Source organism: Danio rerio, chromosome 19 (genome assembly GCF_052040795.2).
Source record: "Danio rerio strain M-AB ecotype USA chromosome 19, GRCz13ab, whole genome shotgun sequence".
Classification (NCBI taxonomy): Eukaryota; Metazoa; Chordata; class Actinopteri; order Cypriniformes; family Danionidae; genus Danio; species Danio rerio.
The window spans coordinates 11808080-11832766 of record NC_141039.2 but is presented as its reverse complement, the minus strand read 5'-3'; the positions used below and the strand labels follow the sequence as shown (position 1 = coordinate 11832766).

At 38.7% G+C, this 24687-nt stretch overlaps 1 protein-coding gene across 6 annotated transcripts in view; it reads left to right on the top strand.

Moving 5' to 3' along the window:
* Window positions 1-1935: 1935 nt before the first annotated feature.
* slc9a3.1 (solute carrier family 9 member A3, tandem duplicate 1) overlaps window positions 1936-24687 on the top strand; it is a 110146-nt gene continuing 87394 nt past the window's right edge. For all 6 annotated transcript variants that reach the window (XR_015516101.1, XR_015516099.1, XR_015516098.1 and 3 more), the window contains exons 1-8: window positions 1936-2443; window positions 12729-13031; window positions 15745-15905; window positions 15988-16066; window positions 18942-19119; window positions 22748-22968; window positions 23475-23677; window positions 23762-23851. Coding sequence is in view for 2 of the 6 variants with exons in the window: in XM_087294825.1 (XP_087150951.1) it covers window positions 2224-2443; window positions 12729-13031; window positions 15745-15905; window positions 15988-16066; window positions 18942-19119; window positions 22748-22968; window positions 23475-23677; window positions 23762-23851 (1455 nt within the window). In the remaining 4 variants the exon portion in view is untranslated. The remainder of the gene's footprint in view (window positions 2444-12728; window positions 13032-15744; window positions 15906-15987; window positions 16067-18941; window positions 19120-22747; window positions 22969-23474; window positions 23678-23761; window positions 23852-24687) is intronic.

Genomic DNA, 24687 nt, shown 5'->3' with positions numbered 1-24687 from the left:
GACGTATGTAATACTGTTTCCGGGTCCAAGCCGCCACTCATTTAAGTTGAGAAATCATTCGTTTATGATCACTTTTTATTCATATCACACATTAAAGTTAATTTTATATAAAGTTGTAGTGTAAACAACAATCTCTGGGCTTGCTGCATCACAAATACCACAATTTTAACAATTTATAAAAAATGAAAGACTTTCTGGCCATCGGATATCAGGCATGGTCATATATACTGCGATCGTGATTTTCAAAAGTAATAAATCGCTTTGTAAACGTTTATAATTACCACTTCACAAGTCTCCCCATTCAATTGAATAGAGCTCTTGGACCCGGAAGCCGCTTCGCGTGACGTGTAACAAGCGGATAACGCTTTTAATCCCCACCCGAGTTCGTTTGATGTCAGAGTTCGGTACATTTAGCTAGTGTGAACGATGTCTTCTGAACCTGTGAACCGTATTAGAGTCCGACGAAAGAGGTGGTCTGGGGTACAGTTCACGTGAACTCTGGTCTAGTTTACTTCTGTTATGAATGCAGTCATACCAAATAACAAAAGTGAATTGCCAACTGTACAACAAACTATCATTTTCATAATGTTCAGTCGTGTGTGTATGTCTGTGTGTCACGTACTGTATCTTGGTGTCTAGCGGGACTGAGCCAGGGCAAGCACAGTGATAACGTCTGGTTGTCTCCTCCAAAAATAGCTTCTGCGGACATCCCATTTTGTTCTGCAGACATCGCACTTTGTTCTGAAAGTTTATAACATTTTTGCAGCAGATAGACAAGAGTCACTCACGAATGTCCAAAACCAAAAGGTTCAGTAAAAGCAGAGCGACCGCGATGTGCGTATGTCTTTTCATTTTGGCAAATTGCTTTTGTGGCCGTCACCTTACAACAGATGTACACACAACAGCAGCATGATGACACAAGCTGCTGTTGTGTTCAGAAGAAAAAAAGAAGATGGCAAGGGGAGAGAATCAAACTTGGGTTTGGTCCAGGTAATTGAACAGAGTGTGAAAACACCCTTCGTTTCAGCGGTTGTTATCTGGGAATAACATACCTTGGGATGACAGACCAATCAGAATCATGTATTACAGAGAGCCGTGTAATAATGGTTATTAAATTTGAAATAATAATAATTTGTGATTTGTTGTGGGTTTTATTGTGAGTACATGTTGTTTTTTACATTTTAGAAATGTTGTTTTGCCAGCTTGCAATAGATATAATTTGAAAACACTTGAAAAAAATCCAGCTTGATCTCACGAGAAAACGTAAGTATTTTACGTTTTGCCAGTTTAGTGGCTAATTCGTATGAATTCTGTCGTACGAAATTGTACGATTTTAAAAAGGAGGCGTGGCACCTAACCCCACCCCTAAACCCAACCGTCATTGGGGGATGAGCAAGTTGTACTAAATTGTGAGAATTAGATCGTACCAATTCTTTTGAAATAGCCACTATATCAAAAAGTTACGAATTGCCGGGAGATTGTGTTGAAAAAATCGTAAAAAGTATTTATGAATTATCCGTGTTTAAGTTCTTCCTAAACTTTCTTAAGTTATTCTTAAATTTAATAATTACATTTCTTCCAGATTTGAAATCTATTTGTCGTATGGACCTACTAAATACTACTTTAAATAAATAAAACCTTCTTCTAAGCGTAACCAGCAAATTAGACTCAACAACCTTCCCTTTAAATATCATAACAGGTACAGAAAATGTCACAATCCAGTACAGCAAGAACAAAGTGTAAAGCTGTACAAAATAGCTGTACTAAAGGTATTTGAAATAACAATGCGGATGCACAGCCTGTTAAAGCTGGCTGAACACTAACCAGTGTGAAGTGCAAGGAAAACTTTTCCACGGAAGCGAAAATGTGACAGAGTAACCGTGCAGTGACGCAAATCTCAGCCCCCTTTATATGTAACAAATTGAAGGCTGACTAGAGGTTTTAGGACGACTCTTATTACAACCTATTCAACCAGTGGACCACGAACACAGAAAGACGGCTGATGGACAGACCGCCAAGTGACTTAACCTTTAGAGATTTAAAGAAAAACTAGCTTTGAGGGAAACTGAAGTACTTTGTCTCTCCGAGGACTTTGCCCTTCAGGAAAAGCAAGCAGAAAGAGCACACTGGGATCCCAAATTGTGAGATTTTTCTGAAGGACTGCTATAGCACACAAAGTTTGGAGATGAGAAGGATACTGTAAGTGCATCGTTATCAGTCGTAATGGCGAGCTCTACTTACATCTGCCTGCTGAGGGCAGCTTTCCTGGTTTGTTTGGTTTACCCTTTAGTCAAAGGAAATTCAGTTGAGGTGTCGGATCCTCATCATCACCAGACAGAGAATCTCACAGGACTTCCAATAGTCACATTTAAGTGGCATCACGTTGAGACCCCGTACTTGGTGGCCCTTTGGGTGTTTGTGGCTGGATTGGCTAAACTATCAGGTATGAATACTGAAACATGAAGCTAAATTTTTTGGCAGTTAGCAAGTAAGAAATATAAACCTTTGCTGCCTGCGTAACAATTCTGAAGTGTGTTATTTTTTGTTAATTTTTAAATGAACTGTCCTTTCCTCATGAATGAGAATTTTCAATGAGGGGTTGAATTCAGAGTGTGAATTATTGACTATACGTTTGTGTAATCCACATGCATGCATCAGTAAACTAAATTCATATATTCATTTAAAGTAGGCTACATTTAATTTCAAAATAAAAGGTTTTTTAATGTTTTAATAATCAGATTTTGACATATAGTGATAGGCTATTTCAACAAACGATTATCAAAGATGACCTGTTTTCGAAATAAAATGGTGGATTTTGCTGAATATGGACAAGTTTACATACCTACTGTACACCAATAAATAGATGATAGTAAATATAACACTGCTTACTGTATAATTTCCATGTGCAGGGCATATGGGTTTATTACAATAATTTGACCACATTTCGGCTATATTTGTATATACAAAGACTTAATTTATAAGAAAAATGTCGTTTGAAGAAGTACACAGTACCTTTCGGTGGGATAGATCCGGTTGTTTCATAATGTTTTCCCGCCGCATGGGAGCGATCATGAATTGGCAATAGTATAAACCATTATAGTGAGGGGCGGGGGGCGAATTTATATTAACTTATTGTAGCATGCTAGAAAAGGTTTAAATACAGTTCCTGGTTGTTGTAGTTTGGCGTGTATTTATGTTGGGTAATGTAGGGCTTTAAGGGGCTGGATTACGGGAAAAAGGAGTCTGCGCACTTGAGAGGGAGGGGGCGGGTTTTCGAGAGATTGACAGGTATCTGGGGTTGTTCTTTGGTTCACAAGAGAGAGAGTTGTTTTATGTGAAGAGCTAAAAGGATTACTCTGTCTGCAACGTGCAAAAGTTCAATAAAAGACAAGTTTTGACTGCTAAACGCTTCCTGACCTTCTTCAGTCTGCTACACTGGTGTCAGAAGTGAACTGGATAGCCGCATTTACTTATTTTTCGTCCTGCAACCAACGCGATGTGGAAGAAGACCCAAGGAAAAATAAAGTCCGAATCTAAGGACCAAAGTCAAAGGTTTCGTGGGGCTCTGGATGGATCAATGTCGCCTCCTGAGCACTTGATTAAGCAGGAAGATCGATGGGAATCTCACAGAGCTCGTGTGATTGATGCCACGAGGCGGATGGCAGCAGATGCCGGGCTTTCGTTACCAGAGCCGAGTGCCGCCGAGAGTTACCGAACAGTCACGAGAGAAACAAACAAACATGGCGGCGCCCATGTTACAACGCGAGGTACTGATGAAAACAAACATAGCAGCCCCCAAGGGTTGGCGCTGTCGGCTGATGTAAATATACGCCGCGGCACCTTTGGAACCCCGCCGGGTGCGGATAAAAATGGACATGACGGCGCCCACGGAGCTGCGCTGCCTGACGATGTAAATAAACATGGCGGCGCCCACGGATCCGCGCTGTCTGCCGACGCATATGAATGCAGTGGCGGCCGCGGCGCTACAGCTATAGTGACTGTTAAAACACCCAAATTTTCAGGCAAAGCTGATTGGGAAGCTTTTCATGCTCAATTTGAATTGCTGGCTCGAGCTGGAGGCTGGTCAGAGGACCGCAAAGCTCTTGAATTGGCTATGTGCCTAACTGACGATGCCCTGTCCTGCTTGTTACTTCTAAGCCCTGAACACAGACATGACTATAATGCACTTGTCGGTGCTCTGAAACGACGTTTTGGCCAATTTGAACAGTCAGGCCTCCTGCGTTCTGAACTGAATAATAGACGCAGGCTTCCTGGAGAGCAGCTGAGAGTTTTAGCAAACGACATTGAGAATCTGACTCGACGTGCATATGCCCACATGCCTCCCTCTGTTCAAGGGGAGCTTGCAAGAGACCAGTTCGTCCAGGCCCTGGCCCCTGTGGAGCTCCGCAGACAAACTCAACTGGCCCACCCACATACCCTACAGGATGCTTTGGAAATGGCTTTGGAGAGAGAAATTGTTTGTGGAACCCCTAAATTGGAAGAGAGTCATCACAATATTGTTCCAGTAAGGTCTGCTGATGTGGGGGAGGGGTTAAGTGAAAGACCAGCCTGGGTCTCAGAGATAACTGAGTTAATTAGATCTGTGACACTTCAAGCCGAGCAACGTCCTCGCACGAGACCAAGGGTTTGTTGGGGTTGTGGTCAGACTGGACATTTAGTCAGACAGTGTCCTAATGTAGCGGGGAACCAGGGAAACGGCCTGGGGTCCGCATGAGCGGGGATGTGCGGACCCTCAACTCTCATCCCGACCATGAGACTTTTCCATCAGGGGTCAAAGGAGTGGGGCAAACGAAGAGAAAACATGTTTTGTTGGGGGAGGGGAAATATGGGCCCAAAGAGTCTGTAGTTGTGGTGGGTCGAACATGTGTTAGTGATTTTTGTCATGTACCAATTTTAGTAGAAGGAGTTCCATGTGTGGCATTGGTGGATACAGGCTCTACTGTAACGGTCTTGAGACCAGATTTGGTACCAACCAATGCCAGACTGGATCCCACCACTGTTCTGTTACGCACAGTGACAGGGGAACTTGCACCAATGAAGGGTAAAGGGGAGGTGGAGCTCACTGTCGGAGGGAAGACATTACAACATTCAGTGTGGGTGGCTACTGTCCAGGACCCCTGTATTCTCGGTCTAGACTTCCTAAGAAGTGCAGGCTGTAAGTTAGACTTGAAAAATGGTATGCTTTGTTTCGAAGGGGGTCCTGAGGTTGTCATGTCCACTGGAAATGACAGGGATATGTCTTTTACAGGCCTTCTAGAGGCAAAATCTTCTCATGGGAAGCCTAATGGGGGGGAACATATACCACACTTGCAAAACCACAACAAAGCTGACAACAGTCCTCAAGGGGTAAAGAACTCTCCTACTTCCTTAGCCCTTGCTCCGCCTGTGGTCTATCCCAGGGTGGCCCCACAATTCCATGACATGCAAGGGCAGGGAACCAGCACTCTGATTTCCCCTCTTGGGGAGGAGACAGGGTTGGGGGATTTGAGGGAGTTATGGTGTAAGAATTGTGAGGGCTTGGATGAGTGTCAGCAGAAGCAGTTTTGGGATTTGCTGTTTAAATTCAAACACTGTTTTGCATTTAGGGAGGGAGATGTGGGGCAAACACACCTAGTACAACATGAAATAGAGACTGGAGATGCCACACCTGTTAGGCTGCGGCCACGGAGGCTCCCCTTTGCACGACAGGATGCTGCTGATAAGGCCTTGACAGAAATGGCACAAGCAGGGATAATTGAGCCCTCCGAGAGTGCATGGGCTGCACCGGTAGTCTTAGTGCCTAAGAAGGGGGGCCAGTGGAGATTTTGTGTTGACTACAGACGCCTTAATGAAGTGACCAGAAAGGACTCCTACCCCATTCCCCGTGTCGACGAATCACTGGACCTGGTGGTGGGGTCCTCATGGTTCACTTCCTTGGACCTTCGTTCTGGCTATTGGCAGGTACCGCTTGCGCCTGATGCAAGGCCTAAAACAGCATTTTGCACCAGTCGAGGGCTGTGGCAGTTCCGGGTGCTCTGTTTCGGTCTCTGCAATGCACCTGCCACGTTTGCAAGGTTAATGGACAAGGTGTTGTCGGGTATTCCAAGGTCTGAGTGTCTGGTGTACCTAGATGACATACTGGTTCATGGTAGCTCTTTTCAAACCTCACTGGAATCCCTCAGTCATGTGCTGGTTCGTGTGAGTGAGTCTGGCTTGAAGCTGCACCCAGAAAAATGTAAATTCTTTAGGAAGGAGGTGACATTTCTAGGGCACAAATTGGGAGGACAGGGAATTGGCACAGTGGAAGAGAAGGTGCAGGCTGTGAGCAACTGGCCTGCTCCCACAACAGCACAGCAGCTTAAAAGTTTTCTTGGCTTAGCGTCATATTACAGGAGGTTTGTGGAGGGTTTTGCCAGCATTGCAGACCCACTTTTCCGTCTGCTGAAGAAGGATAAATCCTTTAGGTGGACGGAGGAGTGTCAGGATTCTTTTGCTGCCCTGAAACTGTCTCTGGTTACAGCCCCAATCTTGGCCCCCCCTGATCCGGCACTTCCTTTCATTTTAGACACAGATGCCAGCAATGTGGGTATGGGGGCAGTTCTCTCTCAGGTGGGGGCTAGTGGGGAGAGAGTCATTGCCTACTATAGCAAAGCATTCAGTAAGGCTGAACGCAGGTACTGCGTTACCAGGCGGGAACTCGTTGCAATGCTTTTTGCTGTGCGACATTTTAAGTATTACCTGTGTGGGTTACATTTCACAGTACGCACTGACCATTCTGCTCTCCAGTGGCTTATGTCATTTAAAGACCCAGAAGGCCAACTGGCACGCTGGATTGAAGAACTTCAGGCGTACAACATGAAGGTAGTTCACCGTACAGGGTTGAGCCATGCAAACGCAGATGCTCTGTCTCGCCGGCCGTGTGCGATAGCTGGGTGTCGCTACTGCGACAAGAAGGAAGCCAGGGACCGAGAGCTGGGGAATGTTGATGCAGGGGAGAATTCTGCTGATTGTAAGTGTGGGGATACACTGGTGTGTGCAGCAATGGAGGTTGTGGGCATAGAGGACTGGAAGCGGCTGCAAGAGCAAGATGTAGACCTGCAGCCAGTAATTCAGTGGGTTCAAGCCCAACAACGACCTCCGTGGGAGGAAGTGGCTATTATGTCACTGTCAACAAAAACTTTATGGGCCAAATTTAAGGGCTTGCGTCTGCGGGATGGTGTGTTGGAGAGAGGGTGGAAAGACCCCACCACTGGAGAGGAAAGGTGGCAGGTGGTGGTACCAAAAGTGTTGCGTGAGGGGGTTATTGGGGCTTCTCATGGTACAGTGGGGCTGGACACTTTGGTGTTTCAAAAACACTTAATCGAGTGAGGCAATGTTTTTACTGGGGGCGGGTAAGGAGAGATGTAGAGGATTTTTGTCGGCGTTGTGATGCTTGCACTGCCCGTAAGGGTCCCCCTGGTCGGTCCATTGCTCCTCTTCAGCAGTTCCCTGTAGGAGGGCCAATGGAGAGGGTGGGGGTAGATGTAATGGGCCCATTCCCACGCTCAGAGAGGGGTAACAGGTTTGTGTTGACGTCTATGGATTATTTTACAAAATGGCCAGAGGCGTACGCACTGCCTGACCAAGAAGCTGAGACAGTGGTAGATGCATTAGTGGATGGGATGTTTAGCCGTTTTGGGGTCCCTGAGTCCATCCACAGTGATCAGGGCCGGAACTTTGAGTCACGTGTATTTGCAGTTATGTGTGAAAAACTGGGGATCCACAAGACAAGGACTACCCCTTTACACCCACAAAGTGACGGTCTTGTCGAGAGATTTAATAGGACTCTGGCAGAACAATTAGCCATTGTAACTGAAACCAATCAGCAAGATTGGGACAGGCACTTGCCTTTTATTTTAATGGCATACCGATCAGCTGTGCAAGACTCAACTTTATGCACTCCCGCCCTTTTAATGTTGGGCAGAGAAATCAGAACGCCCGGGGAAATGGCTTATGGAAGGCCTCCTGATGCACCTGCTGTGCCACCGGGCCCTGAGTATGCAAGTAGGCTTCAGGCCTCTTTGGAAACCGCTCATAGTTTTGCAAGGCAACACTTGCTGAAAGCGGGGATCCGACAGAAGCGGAATTATGACTTGAAAACGAAAGGGCGACACTTCACAGCGGGAGAGAGGGTGTGGGTGTACAGCCCACAGAGGAAGAAGGGCAGGTGCCCTAAACTTGATGCACAGTGGGTGGGGCCTTGCATTGTACTGGAGAGAATTGGGGAAGTTGTTTACCGTGTTCAGATGCCACCAAGAGGCAGGAAAGTAGCGGTGCACAGGGATAGACTGGCTCCGTACAGAGGGTGTGCTTCAGCAGATACAGTGCTGGCCTCTCCTACAGTTATGCCTGTTCTGGAGAATGAGGCGGGACACGGGTTGGGTAGTTCTAATACTATAGATGTCCTCCGTGAAACTACACCAGTTCCTGAGCTACAAAGTTCACATTCTGGTGGCCCTGTTGCAGATAGGGGCTCACCTCGGTCTCAGAGAGTCAAGAGGCCACCAAGACGTCTCCAGGACTATGTTTGTTCCCTCGAGGTCGAGGAACTTTGTGAGGAGGGGGCAGTGTAGCATGCTAGAAAAGGTTTAAATACAGTTCCTGGTTGTTGTAGTTTGGCGTGTATTTATGTTGGGTAATGTAGGGCTTTAAGGGGCTGGATTACGGGAAAAAGGAGTCTGCGCACTTGAGAGGGAGGGGGCGGGTTTTCGAGAGATTGACAGGTATCTGGGGTTGTTCTTTGGTTCACAAGAGAGAGAGTTGTTTTATGTGAAGAGCTAAAAGGATTACTCTGTCTGCAACGTGCAAAAGTTCAATAAAAGACAAGTTTTGACTGCTAAACGCTTCCTGACCTTCTTCAGTCTGCTACATTATTATTATTAGAAATATTATGATTATATTAGATAAAAATTAGTGCACACATGCACACACACACATCTAGATTTTACGCCCCCCAGGGGGTTCAAGCATTAATTAAAGGGTCAAAAACCACCTGTGATTCGCACCCTGGTTAGATTTCATCTCAGCTGAATTGAGTTCAGAGACAAAGGAATCTCTTGCATTCGTAACAACACTATTAATAGATGCATAAACAATAACGTAACAACTGAAGATTAAGCACAATATCAGAACTGTGGAAGCTCAACAGTTATTACATTCGCATCACTAAACTAGTAAGTAACACGTGTGATTAATTACACATGGAAATTAGGCTACTTTATTGTTTCACAAATGTAGAAAACTGGGAAGAATCAACTATAGATAGAAAATGTAATAATACATTTCTTAGAAGATCGATTCATTATCCTGGAACTTTGAGACGCAAGTACTTTTGAAATAACCAATTTGAGAATATCAATTGGAACTTGATGTGGACTTATAAAAACAAACGTTGTGTCACTAATAAAGTCAGTTAAAATTATACATAAAATCTATCCAACCTGCCAGTTTCTCAACAGATGTAAAGTTGATGTTTCTGAATCTTGTGGTTTTTTTTTTTTTGCTAAATGGATGGATGTTGAGACTGTTATGCATTTATTTTTTGATTGTATGTATGATAAATATTATTGGTTTGATGTTGAATGTCTATTTAATATACTGCGTGGTCATAGAATTATTATAAAGAAAAGAGATGTCATGTTTTACGTAGATAAAAGAGATATTGATAAGAATCTCTTGTTTATGTTAAATCTTTTGTAAATGGTCGGAGAGGAAGCCTTACATCTTCCACTTCAAGGCTGATTTAAACGTTTATTTTGGAACTTTTAAAGGACTCATAAAGTGACCAGAAACTAAACTCTTCTTCTCTGCTTATTGTTACGTATACCCGCTCTTGTTCTTTATTTGTTTTTATTTTTTCTCATTATTTTTTTTCTTTTTGTTATTTTGCTTACAGAGGTTTTGCTAAAATGTGAATATCCTATTGTACCATTTGTTATGCATTTGATTGGAAATGTTTAGTAAATACAAAAAAAGAAAAAAGAAAAAGAAAGAATCAAGACTTTCCAATCTGACTACCCAATCCAGAATGAGAATTGTTCATTTAGATTAATTCAGTTAGATTTAGTTAGCCTATTTTGCGTTTAATTACACATGATATTTTCAGAGAACAAACACGTAATCAGTGGTATAAAGTAACTAATCACAACTACTTGAGTAGTTTTTCTTAGGAATTGTAATTTAGTGAGTAGTTTTAAAAATGTGTACTTTTACTTTCATTTGAGGACATTTTTAGTGCAGTAATCAGTACTTTTACTCCACTACTTTTCTTCAACCTTCAGTTATTTTTTCTTGTCTATGGGGATTAAAAAATCAGTCCTGTGATTCCTGTCCAATCAAATCTCACAGAAGGTATATCGCCTCATAATAAACTACATCAAAATAGGGTAATCAAAAGAAATATATTAATGCAATGCAAATATATAATATATGAATTGATGTTTACTTTAAACTTATTATAAACATATAATTACATTGTTCAATTATAATAATTAAAATATTTTTTTGTCAAATAATTTTGTGGCTAAAAAGTATCAGTTCAGGCAGCGTTTTGGCACGGTACCGTTTTAAAAGTATTGATTTAGCACCGGTATTGAAAAAACCCCAAACGATACCCAACCCTACCTTAAAACATGTGCGCTTTATAATTGCAGCAAACTGTCTTTACTAAAAAAAAAAATCTTTACATGCATTGACCCAGAGACTGTTAAGATGCATGTAAATGATGAGAAGAACATGACAGATGTTTACTGTATAATGATTGAAATGGCCTTAAACATCCAGCAGGCACAAGATGTCAACATGATGTCAGAATGAAGTTGTACCCCAGTGTCATGGGGATGTTGCGTTTTCTTTTACCATGAAAATCATGGAAGTGTCAGCATGTGATGCCAAAATGACGTTGGATGTTGGCTCAACATTTGATTTTGGTCACTTTCCAACACAACCTAAAGTCAACCAAATATCAACGTCATTTGATGTTGTTATTGAACAAATAACATTGTCCTTAGATGCTGGCTAGACAATCTAACCTAATGTTAATGTCTTATGATGTTGTGTGCATGCTGGGCAATAACTCAATGCACTACAGAATGTTACGTTTACACACACATGCACAAATTACATGTAAACGTATCAACTTTTAAAGCGTAATACTACTCACAACTCTTGAGTACTTTTGAAATGGCTACTTTATACTTAGACTTTGAGTAATATTTACAACAGATACTTTTACTCTACGTACACTACATTTATAGGCAAGTAATGGTACTTGAGTATGATTTTTCAGTTCTCTTTCCACCATTGTACGTAATATATAGTGAATAGTGAAGATGCCATCTAAAGATCCTAAAATAAACTTTTTTTCTTAGGCTTCAATGCATATATGAGTTATTTAAATTTAAAGATAATAAAATGAATTAGTTCATCGCCTTAAAAGTGAAATTATTGAACCCACACTGTAAAAAATGCAGGGTTCCACACAATTCATTCATGTTGTCCCAACACAAATCGATTAAGTTAACTTAACACTTTTAACAAATTTATGTGGATTGAGCAAAAGATCTTCCAATGAAAAATCAAGAATTGTGTTGCTTCAGCTCATTTTTAATAAGTAGTTTGAATGAGCGTAGATGCAGGAGCCTGAGAAAACATGTTCATCTTCGAGGGAAATTTGTAATGCATCTGAACTCTTCACATGTAAATCATTTCCATTTAATTCACCTTTATTTCTATAGCACTTTTATATTTTAGATTTTCAAAGCAGCTTTACAAAAAAAGTTAAATATATATGCAAGCTGTACATTTTACATCCTTTAAATTGCATAAGCATTTTGCTGAATGCTTGGACATGCCTTATAACGACTAATAACGACTAAAATATTAAATGGTCACAGAAATATCTAAATATAAATAAATAAATAAATAAATATATATATATATATATATATATATATATATATATATATATATATATATATATATATATATATATATATATATATATATATATAAATGTAAATTTAGCTTTGAGCATTTACATCAATCTTAATAATTTCATGCACATTTAAAACATAGTTGGCTCTAAAAAAACTTTTCAAATCAAGCATTCATTTGAGGGATAAGACTATAGAGATAGTTTAACATATGACTATAAGTTTATCCTTAGTTCATCTAAAAGATAACTTTTCCTTTAGTAAAACATTAAAGATATTAAGCTGAAATTGTGATCATTGTTGATTCAAAAAGTTGAGAGTTAAAAAAAGAAACATATTTAGGCAAAATAAAATGATTATTTATGTAGGTAATATAAAGGTAAATGTTCCAACTGTGCAAGAAACTACAAATTATTTGCATCGTTGTTACCTTTAATTGAAAGCAATTGTTTCTTAGCACATTCATAGATGTCTCTAACATGAGCTTCCTGTTGCACAGTTTATTATTAAAAAACAAAAATATCCGCTGAGCTCCAAAATATGAGCTCCAAATAAATAAATAAATAAAATATATGAAGATCAGATGGTCAAAATGTTGCCCTTGTAATAAAAACATTTATTTATTTTTTTTACCCTTTGTCCTGCACTGGAATCTTTGGGTTTATGGGAAGTGCACACCTTTTTTAAATGCATAATATATAATTACAAGCTTGATTCTTTATCCATTAACTCTCCTTGTCTTTCCTCTCTATCCAGTGATTCAGCTGAACCACAGCATCACCGGTGTGTTTCCGGAAAGCGGTCTTCTCATTATTCTGGGCTTTATTTTGGGAGGAATCGTTGTGGGCGCAGACAAAGCGCAGACTTTCAAACTGCTTCCTTCCACTTTCTTCTATTACCTGCTGCCTCAGATCATCCTGGACGCCAGCTATTTTATGCCCAACAAGCTCTTCTTCAGAAACTTGGGTGCTATTCTTATTTATGCCATCTTTGGGACGTGCTGGAACGCAGCTGCTGTAGGACTCTCTCTGTGGGGCTGCCATGAAGCGGGAGCAATGGGTAAATTCAGTTCTGTTATTTTCTGCATTCCCGCTATTCTGATAAATATACATGCACTGTAACACAATAAGCAGGTTTCCACACAATTCAGCACAAATCAATTAGGTTCACTAACAAATTTAGGTTGATTAAACAACAACAACAACAAAAAAAAACTATTAAGTTGTCCCTAAAACAAATCTCAAGAATTATGTTGTTTTAGCTCATTTTAAATAAGTAGTTTAAACAAGACAGATTTTTCAAGTGTGTGTAACCTCGTCAGTCCTATATTATCCAACCCGATTCAAGCAAGGATTGAATAGGCGACTCTCTGCATGGGAGTTGGTTGCTCTAACAAGGAGGTTAAAAAGATCAGAAGAGTGAGGTTATACCTGCTCAGCACTTTAATAAAAAGCTTTTTTTGTTGAGAAAATTGTCATATTTATGTAGTTTGGTTATGAAATTTATGAAGTCTGATGTTTGACAAAAGGTAAGGGGTCACTAGCTACAAATATTTAGAGAGCAACATATACAAGTAAAACAACTCTTATTAATAATACACAAGTAGCACTAGAGGGATATATCCTATTTGATGGACACTTACAGTGCATCCGGAAAGTATTCATAGAGCTTCACTTTTTCCACTTTTTTTTATGTTACAGCCTTATTGCAAAATAGATTACATTTATTTATTTTACTCAAAACTCCACACACAATGCCCCATAAAGACAATGTGAAAGATTTTTGCTGATTTATTAAAAATAAAAATCCTGAAATCACATGTCAAAAGTATTGACAGCTTTTGTTGTGAAGCTCTAAATTGAGCTCCTGTACATTCTGTTTCCACTGATCATTCTTAAGATGTTTCAGCAGTTCAACTGGAGTTCACCTGTTGTAAATTCAGTTGTTTGGACATGATTTGAAAGCACAAACCAAGCATAAAGATGAAGGAATTGTCTGTAGACCTCCGAGACAGGATTGTCTCGAGGCACAAGGCTGGGGAAGGTTATAGAAAATCAGTTACCTCCGTCATCTGTAAGTGGAAGATATTTGGAACCACCAGGACTCTTCCTAGAGCTGGCTGGCCATCTAAGCTGAGTGATCGGGGGAGAAGAGCCTTAGTCTGGAAGGTGATCAGTAACCCGATGGTCACTCTGTCTGAGCTCCAGCGTTTGTCTGTGGAGACAGGAGAACCTTACAGAAGGACAACCATCTGTGCAGCAATCCACCAATCAGGCCTGTATGGTAAGAGTGGCCAGACGGAAGCCACTCCACGCCTGGAATTTGCCAAAAGGCATCTGAAGGACTCTCAGATAGTAAGAAACAAAATTCTCTGGTCTGATGAGACTAAAATTAAACTCTTTGGAGTGAATGCCAGCCGTTACGTTTGGAGAAAACCAGGCACCGCTCATCAGCCTGGCTAATACCATCTCTACAGTGAAGCATGGTGGTGGCAGCATCATGCTGTGGGGATGTTATTCAGCAGTAGGAACTGGAAGACTAGTCAGGATAGAGGGAAAGATGAACGCAGCAATGTACAGAGACATCCTGAATGAAAACCTGCTTCAGAATGCTCTTGACCTCAGACTGGGGTGACAGTTTATCTTCAAGCAGGACAATGACCTAAAAAACACCACCAAAATTTAAATGGAGTGGCTTCACAATAACTCGGTGAATGTCTTTGAGTGGCCCAGCCAGAGCTCAGACCTAAATCCTATTGAACATCTCTGGAGAGATCTGAAAATGGCTGAACACCGTCGCTTCCCATCCAACCTAATAGAGCTTGAGAGGTACTGCAAAGAGGAATGGGCAAAAATGTCCAAAGACAAGTGTGCAAAGTCAAAATGACTTGAGGCTCTAATTACTGCAAAGAGGTGCATCAACAAAGAATTGAGCAAAGGCTGTGAATACTGATGTACATGTGATTTTTCAGGTTTTTTATTTTTAATAAATTTGCAACAATTTCAAAAACTCTTTTTTGACGTTGTCATTATAGGGGAATTGTGTGTAGAATTTTGAGGAAATTATCCATTTCATTTTGGATTAAGGCTGTAACATAAAAATTGTAGAAAAAGTGAAGCGCTATGAATACTTTCTGGATGCACTATATCTTCATATATTGCCACCTATGAATAACCTGTTAATTCCAGGACTTGTTGGACATTTTCAATAAATATGGATGTTGTGTCTCAATTTTATAGGGGATGCAAAAAAATTAAATAAGCAAAAAATTCTGAGACAAACATTTAACAGGTGCACAACATTCGGCTTCACAGGGTCCTTCAGTCACATGATCTTGAATGGGGTCCTCCAAGTTTTCCATGGAATTTAATGATTTCTGTTTAAAACAATAGCCAGGGGTAACACGGTGGCTCAGTAATCAGCACTGTCGCCTCACAGAAAGAAGGTTACTGGTTCGAGTCCTGACTGGGTCAGTTGGCATTTCTGTGTGGAATTTGCATGTTTTCCTCGTGTTCAAAATGAGTTTCTTTCAGGTGCTCCGCTTTCCCCCCACAAAGACATATACTATAAGTTAATTGAATAAACTAAAGTGGCTGTGGTCAATGTGAGAGTGTATGGGTGTTTTCCAGTACTGGCTAGAAGGGCATTCGCTGCATAAAATATATGCTGGAATAGTTGGCGGTTCATTCCGCTGTGGCAACCCCTAATAAATAAGGGACTAAGATGAATGAAAATGAATGAATAATTTATGTGATATTTCTGTACTCATCAGGTGACTTGAACATCGGCCTCCTGCAGTTCCTGTTGTTTGGCAGTTTAATCGCTGCTGTGGACCCTGTGGCTGTGATCGCCGTCTTTGAAGAAGTGCATGTGAACGAGGTGCTCTTTATCCTGGTGTTTGGAGAGTCACTGCTCAATGATGGCGTCACAGTGGTGAGTATTAGTTTCCTAAAGAGCTCTGAATGCCATTAAGCTCATTTGACGTCTCATGTGATCTTGTTTTTGTCTTTTGTAGGTGCTTTACAATGTGTTTGATGGTTTCGTTTCTCTTGGAGGCCCAATGATTGACGCCGCAGAGATTTTTAAGGGCATATGTATGAATACTAAACTCCAGGTCATACAACCAGTCAAAAGTTTGGAATGATTAAAATGTTGTATGTTTCTAAAATAAGTCTCTTATATGCTTTGGCATATACAATTTAATCTATAAAACATACTAGTACCTTTTATGATTATATGTACCTTATTGTATAATACCTTATATTATTGTGCTTAATTTGATACTAGTACTTATTACACTAGTGATTCATGAGAAACTATTACGTATTTCAATAACGACTAGTAATTATTCTATAGTTAACACATAAACATTTTTTTGGAATTGATTTCATTTGTTACTTGTAGATGTCTTAATGAGCTATACACAAGTATTATATATTATTATAGACCATTACAACCTCATGAATTGAAACTGTTGCTTATTAAATTAATTTGAGATTTATTACAAATGACTATTTTTTTTATTAGTTACAAATAATTACTAATACAATTGAATTGATACTAGCACAGGATTATTAAGCCCAATACCACAATTTAATTTTTGTACCCCTACCTCATCCCCTTGGCTGAAGGGGAAGTGTGAAGGGGAAGGGCTTAAAAATTTACCCCTAAAAAATGGGACAGCACTACAGCACCTGCACACGTCATCATATGTCCTCACGATCTCTTGCTTCATATGAGATTGACGATGGCGAGTGCTGTTGTAATTCCAGTTGTGTTATTTTTGGGTAGTCATTTTCAGGAAATCACTGAAGGCATATATCATTTTATCATAATGATCTAATGTGGCAATAAGATCATAACTGTACTGTGTATTTACACCGTGGCCATGTTCATCAATGTAAACGCACGAAAACAACGTTAACATTATAGCAGACACTGTAAAAAGCTCATTCCCAGACACTAGACTTTACACTTGATTTTGAGTGTCATCGAGTTTCAGAATGTTGTGGGACTGCTATACATGAGTAATTATTAGCGATTATAGATAGCGAAATTTTGCGGTTTTTATTAAAGCATTTTTTTTTTAAAGCATGATGGTAAACCATGAGCGTCATTATGAATGTAGTAAAACATGTGCTTGTTTGTTGTAAAAATTTGTAATAATGACAAAAAATACTAATTTGTGGATCTCCTTACTTCCGGGTGCAGCCGTGCTGCAGTTGTGGCTGGTGTATTCTGGGAAATTTTCTTACCCCTTGGTTTTGAGTGTAATTCTGAGAAATCTCTGTTCAAAGGGGTATCTAACCTTTCCTCTTAGCCCTACGCCTTCAAGCTAAAAAGAATTGGGACACCCCTACTCCTTCATGTGAACATGCAAAACGAGGGGTAAGGGGAAGGGCTAAGGGGTAGAATTGGGATTGGGCCTTACATGCTAGAACTTATCAAACATGTTACTAGTAAGATTTGCAAATGAACTCGACTTGTCATAATATAAAACAACTAAAAAGCTGTTGCGACTATTTTATAGGAAAAACTTGAAAAGATACTAGTGTGTAATAAAAAACTTAAATAACTACACCAACATACAGGAGCTGTATGTATGTTTGACTCTTCTAAAGCATAAAATACCATAATATGTTTGCAGATATTTAAGAAACATGCAAAGTGAGCATTCTTGTTTATCTGAAAAACAATGCTGAAGTCAGATATTCTGCTTTGAAAATGTCTGCTACGTGCTGGAATGGATGTCTTTGTTTTGGTTCTTTTAACCCGCCTACTGCCAGTTTAGTCGATTATATTTCAGTACCCCGGGTTGCCTTCTTGGAAAACAGCAAATTTCATTCATTCAGTCATGAAGGCTTTCAAAGCATGCGTCTGTGACCGAAATGCGACCTCTGGTGGACAGTAGCAGACTCCGAAATGAGACGCAGATTCAGAGTTCCACATGAGGTTATTAATTAGCAAATATTATAAATATTACGAACGTAAGCATTAGGTGAGCAGGTTACATTGTAACCCTGTGTCCTAACAACACACTTCGTGACAAGATTTGCAGTGATAAACAATCTGGCTATTTGCACCAGCTGAAGCATGACAGAAATTTAAATACAGCCATTCAGAAGCACATAAAATGCCCTCACTCACAAAGGGGTAAGGTTTCTAATTAATCTAATTAACACATATTAAACCTCTTTAACATTATTAAATGTAGATGCTAAATCGCTGATGTGTTGGTTTTCAAACGGTTTATTTTATTTGTAAGATCTGAGGTGAACTGTCTGCTGCTGCTTTTTGTATATGGCAATAAATGTCATGTGAAATGACATTTAAACTCACATTGTTAGCATTTAACACTGAATAAAGCACATGATGTGTACCTGAGGTGATCAGTGTCATAGTTTTTTGTTCTTCAGCTGTGAGAAATAGAAGCCATTTCTAATATATCATTTTGAGGTGTTGGTTAGGACAAAAACTCCTTTTAATATGGAAAATATTATTTCTGTCGCATGGCGCATTTTTTAGAACAAGGTTTAAATCAGTCTTTTGGCTCGATCGTTAGACTCGCTCCTGCTGTTGGTCCTAAATCTGGCAACCTTGCGCTTGCTTTGCATTTGTTTTGATCCAGTAAAAGCAATACCTTCAACCACTGGGTGTCAACATACATACTGCACCTTTAAATATGTGTAATTATAGAACAAATAACTAAAAAAGGTACTAGTAGATCAAGAATGAGCACTAATAAAAAGTTGTATAGATTAAATAAGTTTAAAATGACTAAATGTCCCTAGCATTTGGTGTAGTTTTCACAAAAATATGAATCAGCAATCATAAATTCACAAATGCAGTTTTGGTAACATTTTTAAAAAATTCCAAACATTTGATAAATATTAAAGATGACTATTCTCGAAACAGTGTTTTTTTAACTTAATTGATGTTTCCTATCAATTCGCTGTTGTGTTCCTATAGGTTCGTTTGTCGTGGTGGCATTCGGAGGCTCGTTTGTTGGTGTTGCATTTGCCATCCTGCTGTCCCTGCTGACCAGATGCACCAAACACGTTCAGATCATCGAAGCCGGCTTCGTGTTTTTGGTGGGATACCTGTCCTACCTGACAGCAGAGATGCTCTCACTCTCTGCTATACTTTCGTAAGAACCTTCTCCTTGGACAACAGCTATGCTTGTGTGCATATTTTGAAATATAAAAATGCTTGATGCAATAAAAGTCCTGTGATTTTGTTTCAGCAATCAGCAATGATTTTAATAACAAACTTAGGCATGATGAGACGCCATTAATGGACAAAACAGAAAACCGATTATAGTTTAAACATCTGAAATGTCGTTTTGCTCATTTTAAAATCCTTCAACCAAAGTCTTTCATCAAAGGGATTTGAATTCGTCACCTCCTAGAAATCTCTTAAGTGGCTGCGTTCATAATTATTGGCCATTGTGTTTAATCAAAGCACAAGTAGTTTATATACTGTATATGTATTGCACATTTCATTTTTCTGCTTGATATTTGCCGCCAGTTCATCAGTAAGGGACAATTTTGTTGTTCTCTTTGACTCATTGGATAGGAACGCTGCGTTATTCACAAATGATTTATGCAATATTTCAGTTTTGTGCTTGTTTAATTCGCATCTTTGGATCAAAACATAGCTAGTGTAACACAGTGCAACCTTTTCCCCATCCAACATTTCTGTGTTCTGAAATTTAAAATAATAGGGCTCTGCTACAAGTAAATCATCCACATACATACCCATCAAGCATTTTGTGCTTAAAAGAAATCTAAACGTAGATGTCTTGGCCAAACCAAGGCTAAACTTGGGCCGTCAGTGAACATCTAATAGATGTCTAACAACAGTAGTCTAAAATTAGACTAGGCATCAAATAGACATTAATGATTGACTACACATGTGAAGTCTGTCTAATTTGTCTGGTTTAAGATTTGTCTAATGATACATTTTCACTGACAGGACAAGTTTTGTCTTGTTTTAGCGAAGAGGTCTGTGGTTGGATGTCCATTAGATGTCTAATAATCTTTTAAACACAAAACTGCTTGGTGGGTAGTAAAAACTGAGTTAGATGTAAACTGTAAAATAAAATATTGGGTTCCACACAATTGTTTTGTGTTAGGAAAATATGAAGGAATTAAGTTAACTTAATAGTTTTTGCCAATTGAAATGGGTTGAACATTAAAAATTTAGTTGTCCCTAAAAACATTCAAGAATTTAGTTGTTTCAGCTTATTTTTTTTAACAAGTCTGAACAAACCTCAAATATCATTTTTGAGTGTATGTGTGACTTTACCCTTTGTTTATTCATCATGAAAATAGTGTCAGGCTTGTTATTTTATCATAAAATGAGTACAAGCTTATTGCATCTGCACTGTAAAATGACAAAAGATCAAGACAACAAATATGTGTATAATCGTTTAACTCATTTTAATAAGCTATTCAGGTTTCAACAACAAATAAAAGAAGGTTGAACAAAGTTTACCTTAATATTTTTAGTCAGTCTGATTGATATACTGTAATTGAGATAACTAGAAACGATCATTTGATCCACTTAAAAAATTAAACTAGCAAGAATTGTTGTCACAGTGTGTGAATTAAAGCTATTTTAAAGCTTGTTTCCTAAGAATGCTTTAGATTTGTATTGCCTATATAATAGTTACATTCAAAAAAACATCCATAATATTGCGGTGAAAAGACTAGTTTAACGTTTTTTAAACTCTGTTGAAAGTAATGTCTTAATTTTGTAACAGTTCACTTTTGAGACCAGTTCTCGCCATTAAATAGTTACTTATTAATATGGAGGTAATGAGTTAAAGTTAAGGAAAGGAAAGGGTGGGGGACACACCTCAAGCAATCATTTTATTCCCTGTTAGCCATGTATGAAAAACTAAACCTTTCTGAACTGTTTGTCTCAGTTTCTTGTTCCTACCCTTCTCTTCTGCCCAACTCATCGATTTATCCAAGTTTTATCTGAGTGGTTGTGGCATGATTAGTGAAATGCCTATGATTAACCGTCACACTTTACAATACATTTTTTGTGATTTTAGTAAATGTGTTTGCTGAATTGAAACAGGAACTAAGCACGAACAATAATTTTACAGCATCTATTAATCAAAGTTTATAGTCCTAGTACATTTACTGATGCATTATTAAAGAGTTAGTTCACCCAGACATTAACAGTCTGTAACTGTTTACTCACTTTTCACTTCTTCATCTGTTTAAGTTATTTATTTATTTTGAACACAAAATAATTTATTTTGAAAAACGTTAGAAACTGGCAATCATTCACATCCATAATATTTAGTTTTTCCTACTATGGATGTCAGTGGTTACCAGTTTCTAGCATTCTTCAACATATCTTCTTTTGCATGTTTTGGTTGAGACATTCAGGGCTCTATATTAATGATCTAGACGGGAAGTCTGAAGCAAATGGCACAAAAGCATTAAGGTCTTGTCCGAATCCAATTTTGCTATTTGAAGGATGGAAAATACAGTCTGCGCTTTGGCGCATGGTCTAACAGGGTTGTGCTTATTCTCCTAATGAGTTATGGGTGGGTTTTGAGCTTAAAATGCATTAAACCAATCAGAGTCTCATCTGCCATTCCCATTAAAAGTTAGTTGCGTCGCGCCATGGTGCATTTGCTACTAACATAGCGGATTTTGTAAGTGGAAAAACTGAATGGAAAAACTGAGCACTTCACTTGCGAGAAAACAGTTGAGCAGACCATCTGTGAGAGGATAAAGAACAAGCCTCCTCGTTACTTTCTCTTTACTTCTTTACTTTCGTGGATAAGGAATCAGTGTTGTGCGCTCTCCACTGAAGACATCCATAAGTCTATATATTTAATTTTGTTTGTTGAGCTCAAATATTTGTTTCAAAACTTTTTCTAAATTCAGTTCAAATTTCCAGCAAACTAATAAATGAGCAATAATAACATGTGGTTAAAGTTAAATCCAAACGCACGTCCCATTCTTATGCTCCATATGGTGATGCAGACGTCTCCAAAACCCGACAGGTGGACAAATCTAAACTTGTTTTTTATTAAAACAAATATAAATGTGATTATGCACAAAATAAATAATACTGCTAATAATAACAACAAAATTCAATCATTCATTTGCTTTTCGGCTTAATCCCTTTATTAATCTGGGGTCGCCAAGGCGAAATAAACCACCAACTTATCCATGTTTTATACAGCGGATGCCCTTCCTGCTGCAACTCATCACTAGGAAACACATACACTCTCATTCACACTCTCTCTCATACACTATGGACAATTTTAGCTTACCCAATTCACCTGAACCACATGTCTTGAACAAGGCTTGAACCAGCAACCTTCTTGCTGTGAGGCGACAGCAATACCTATTGCGATCATGAAAAAATACAAATTTTAGAATAAATTTTCAGACGTCACTTACAGGTTTTTGCAACTGAACTCTTTAAAAGATGACAGAATTTTCAGTTTTGAGTTTCAGTGACTATTTATTCCAATGAGCTTTCTATTATTACTATTCTATTATTCTATTATTCTATTATTCTATTATTGTTGTATTCCGATTTTTTTAATAAATGAAAAATATTTTACAGATGGTGTAAAATTTAATCTAAATTAGTCTTAACATTTATGCAAAGCATCCCATAATAATGGAACACATAAAAAAGTGAATAAAGAATTTACAGCAATAAACATTTGTGCAGCAGCAATTTACGTGGAGTGTTTTGAATGTTTTCAGTCCATTGACTGTGTTTTTGTTTTACAGAATCACTTTCTGCGGTGTGTGCTGTCAGAAATACATCAACGCCAACATGGATGAGAGATCAGTCACAACAGTTCGTCACGCCATGAAGATGCTTGCGAATGGCTCAGAAACCATGATCTTCCTGTTTTTGGGCGTTACAGCCATTGACACGGAGATCTGGGTCTGGAATACTGGTTTCATCCTCCTCACCCTCCTCTTCATCTTCATCTACAGGATCATAGGTGAGTGCAGCTACAGTGAATAAAAGCAAGATGACAAAAAGTTAACAACAAAAGTTTTTTTATGTTTCTTTAACTTAATTTAGTAAGTTAATCCGGTTTCAGCTGCACTTTTGGTTTGCCAACCTGTGGAATTGTGTGGAACCAAGTATAATGTCAAGAATTGTGTTGTTTCAGCTCATTTAAAATAAGTAGTTTGAAAAAACAGCAGTGAGTGTACTGTATAGTGGAAGACCTTAAGTTAATATTTCCTAATGAACACAAACATTAATCTTTTTAGAAATAGCTTGATATAATAGTGTGTGTGTGTGTGATATTGTTCAAAACATTTAGAGTTTTTGTTTTTGAAAAATCATAGAAAGTTTATCTTGCAGACGCAAATGTAGCTGCAATTCTAGAATTACCCACGTAGACATCTTTCTGAAACAGTGAAGGCGATTTGATTCAAAGAGTGACTCTCAAATGTCTTGTGGGTGTGTTTTAAGGATACGTTTGTGATGTGTTTGCAGGTGTTTTCATGTTCACCTGGATGTTAAATAAGTTCCGATTGGTCCCCGTGGAGCTGATTGACCAGGTGGTGATGAGCTACGGTGGCCTGCGGGGGGCAGTGGCGTACGGTCTGGCAGCAATGCTGGACGAAAGCAGGATCCCGGAGAAAAAGTTGATGATCAGCACCACACTCATTGTGGTGTATTTCACTGTCATCCTTCAGGTTAAAACCAAATCAGTCATATTGTTATTAAGAAACTGATTGGATAGATCCTTTTTAACCTAAGCTAAACATTTTTTTTTCCAGGGAATCACAATGAAGCCGTTGGTACAGTGGCTCAAGGTCAAAAGAGCAGCTCATTCTGACTTGAAACTTGTTGAGAAACTGAACAACAGGGTAATTATTGTTACACTTTATATAACTTTCATAGCTCAACTTAATACAAATAATTCTATATATAATTATTATACATTCTAAATATGTATATGTAGTTTAAGGTTTACGTATTATAAAAATTGATTGTTAATATAATAATGTAATACATCATTATTTATTTGTTTACTTTTGATAATGTTTATTAATATAATAAGTGTATTATGTATTATATACTGTATAATTACTATTAGTTAGTCATTAATTCTTCACTACATATAAGTATATATATGTATCATTCAACCTCAAATCATTTAGGACAGTATGAAAAACGCAAATAAAAAAAAGAAAGTAGTGAATTCCAGATTTACTTTGACTTGTGTTTCTTGCAGACAATATGAACACCAAATATTTTATGTTTTGTCTGGTGAACTTCATTTTATCTGTATATATACATCCTTTCCTGTTATTCAGACCTGCAACACATTACACACAAGTTGGGACAGGAGCAATTTAGGGCAAGTAATCAAGTAAACTGGGTAAATATTGATGTGATTTCAAACAGGTGATGTCAACAGGTGATTGTTATTATGATTTGGTACAAAAGCAGCACTCAAGAAAGGTTAGGCTTTTAGGAGCAAAGATGGGCCGAGGATTGCCAGTTTGCCCACAACTACATGAGAAAACTAACAAATGTTTAATAACAATGTTCCTCAAAGAAAGATACAGTTGGAAGACATTTGGATATTTCAACTTCAACAATGCATTACATAAAAGATTCAAGGAATTGAGAGGGGTCTAGCTGCAGACCTGGTGCAGTGCAATCTGGGCTGCATCCAATGCTTTTTAATGGGTTCACC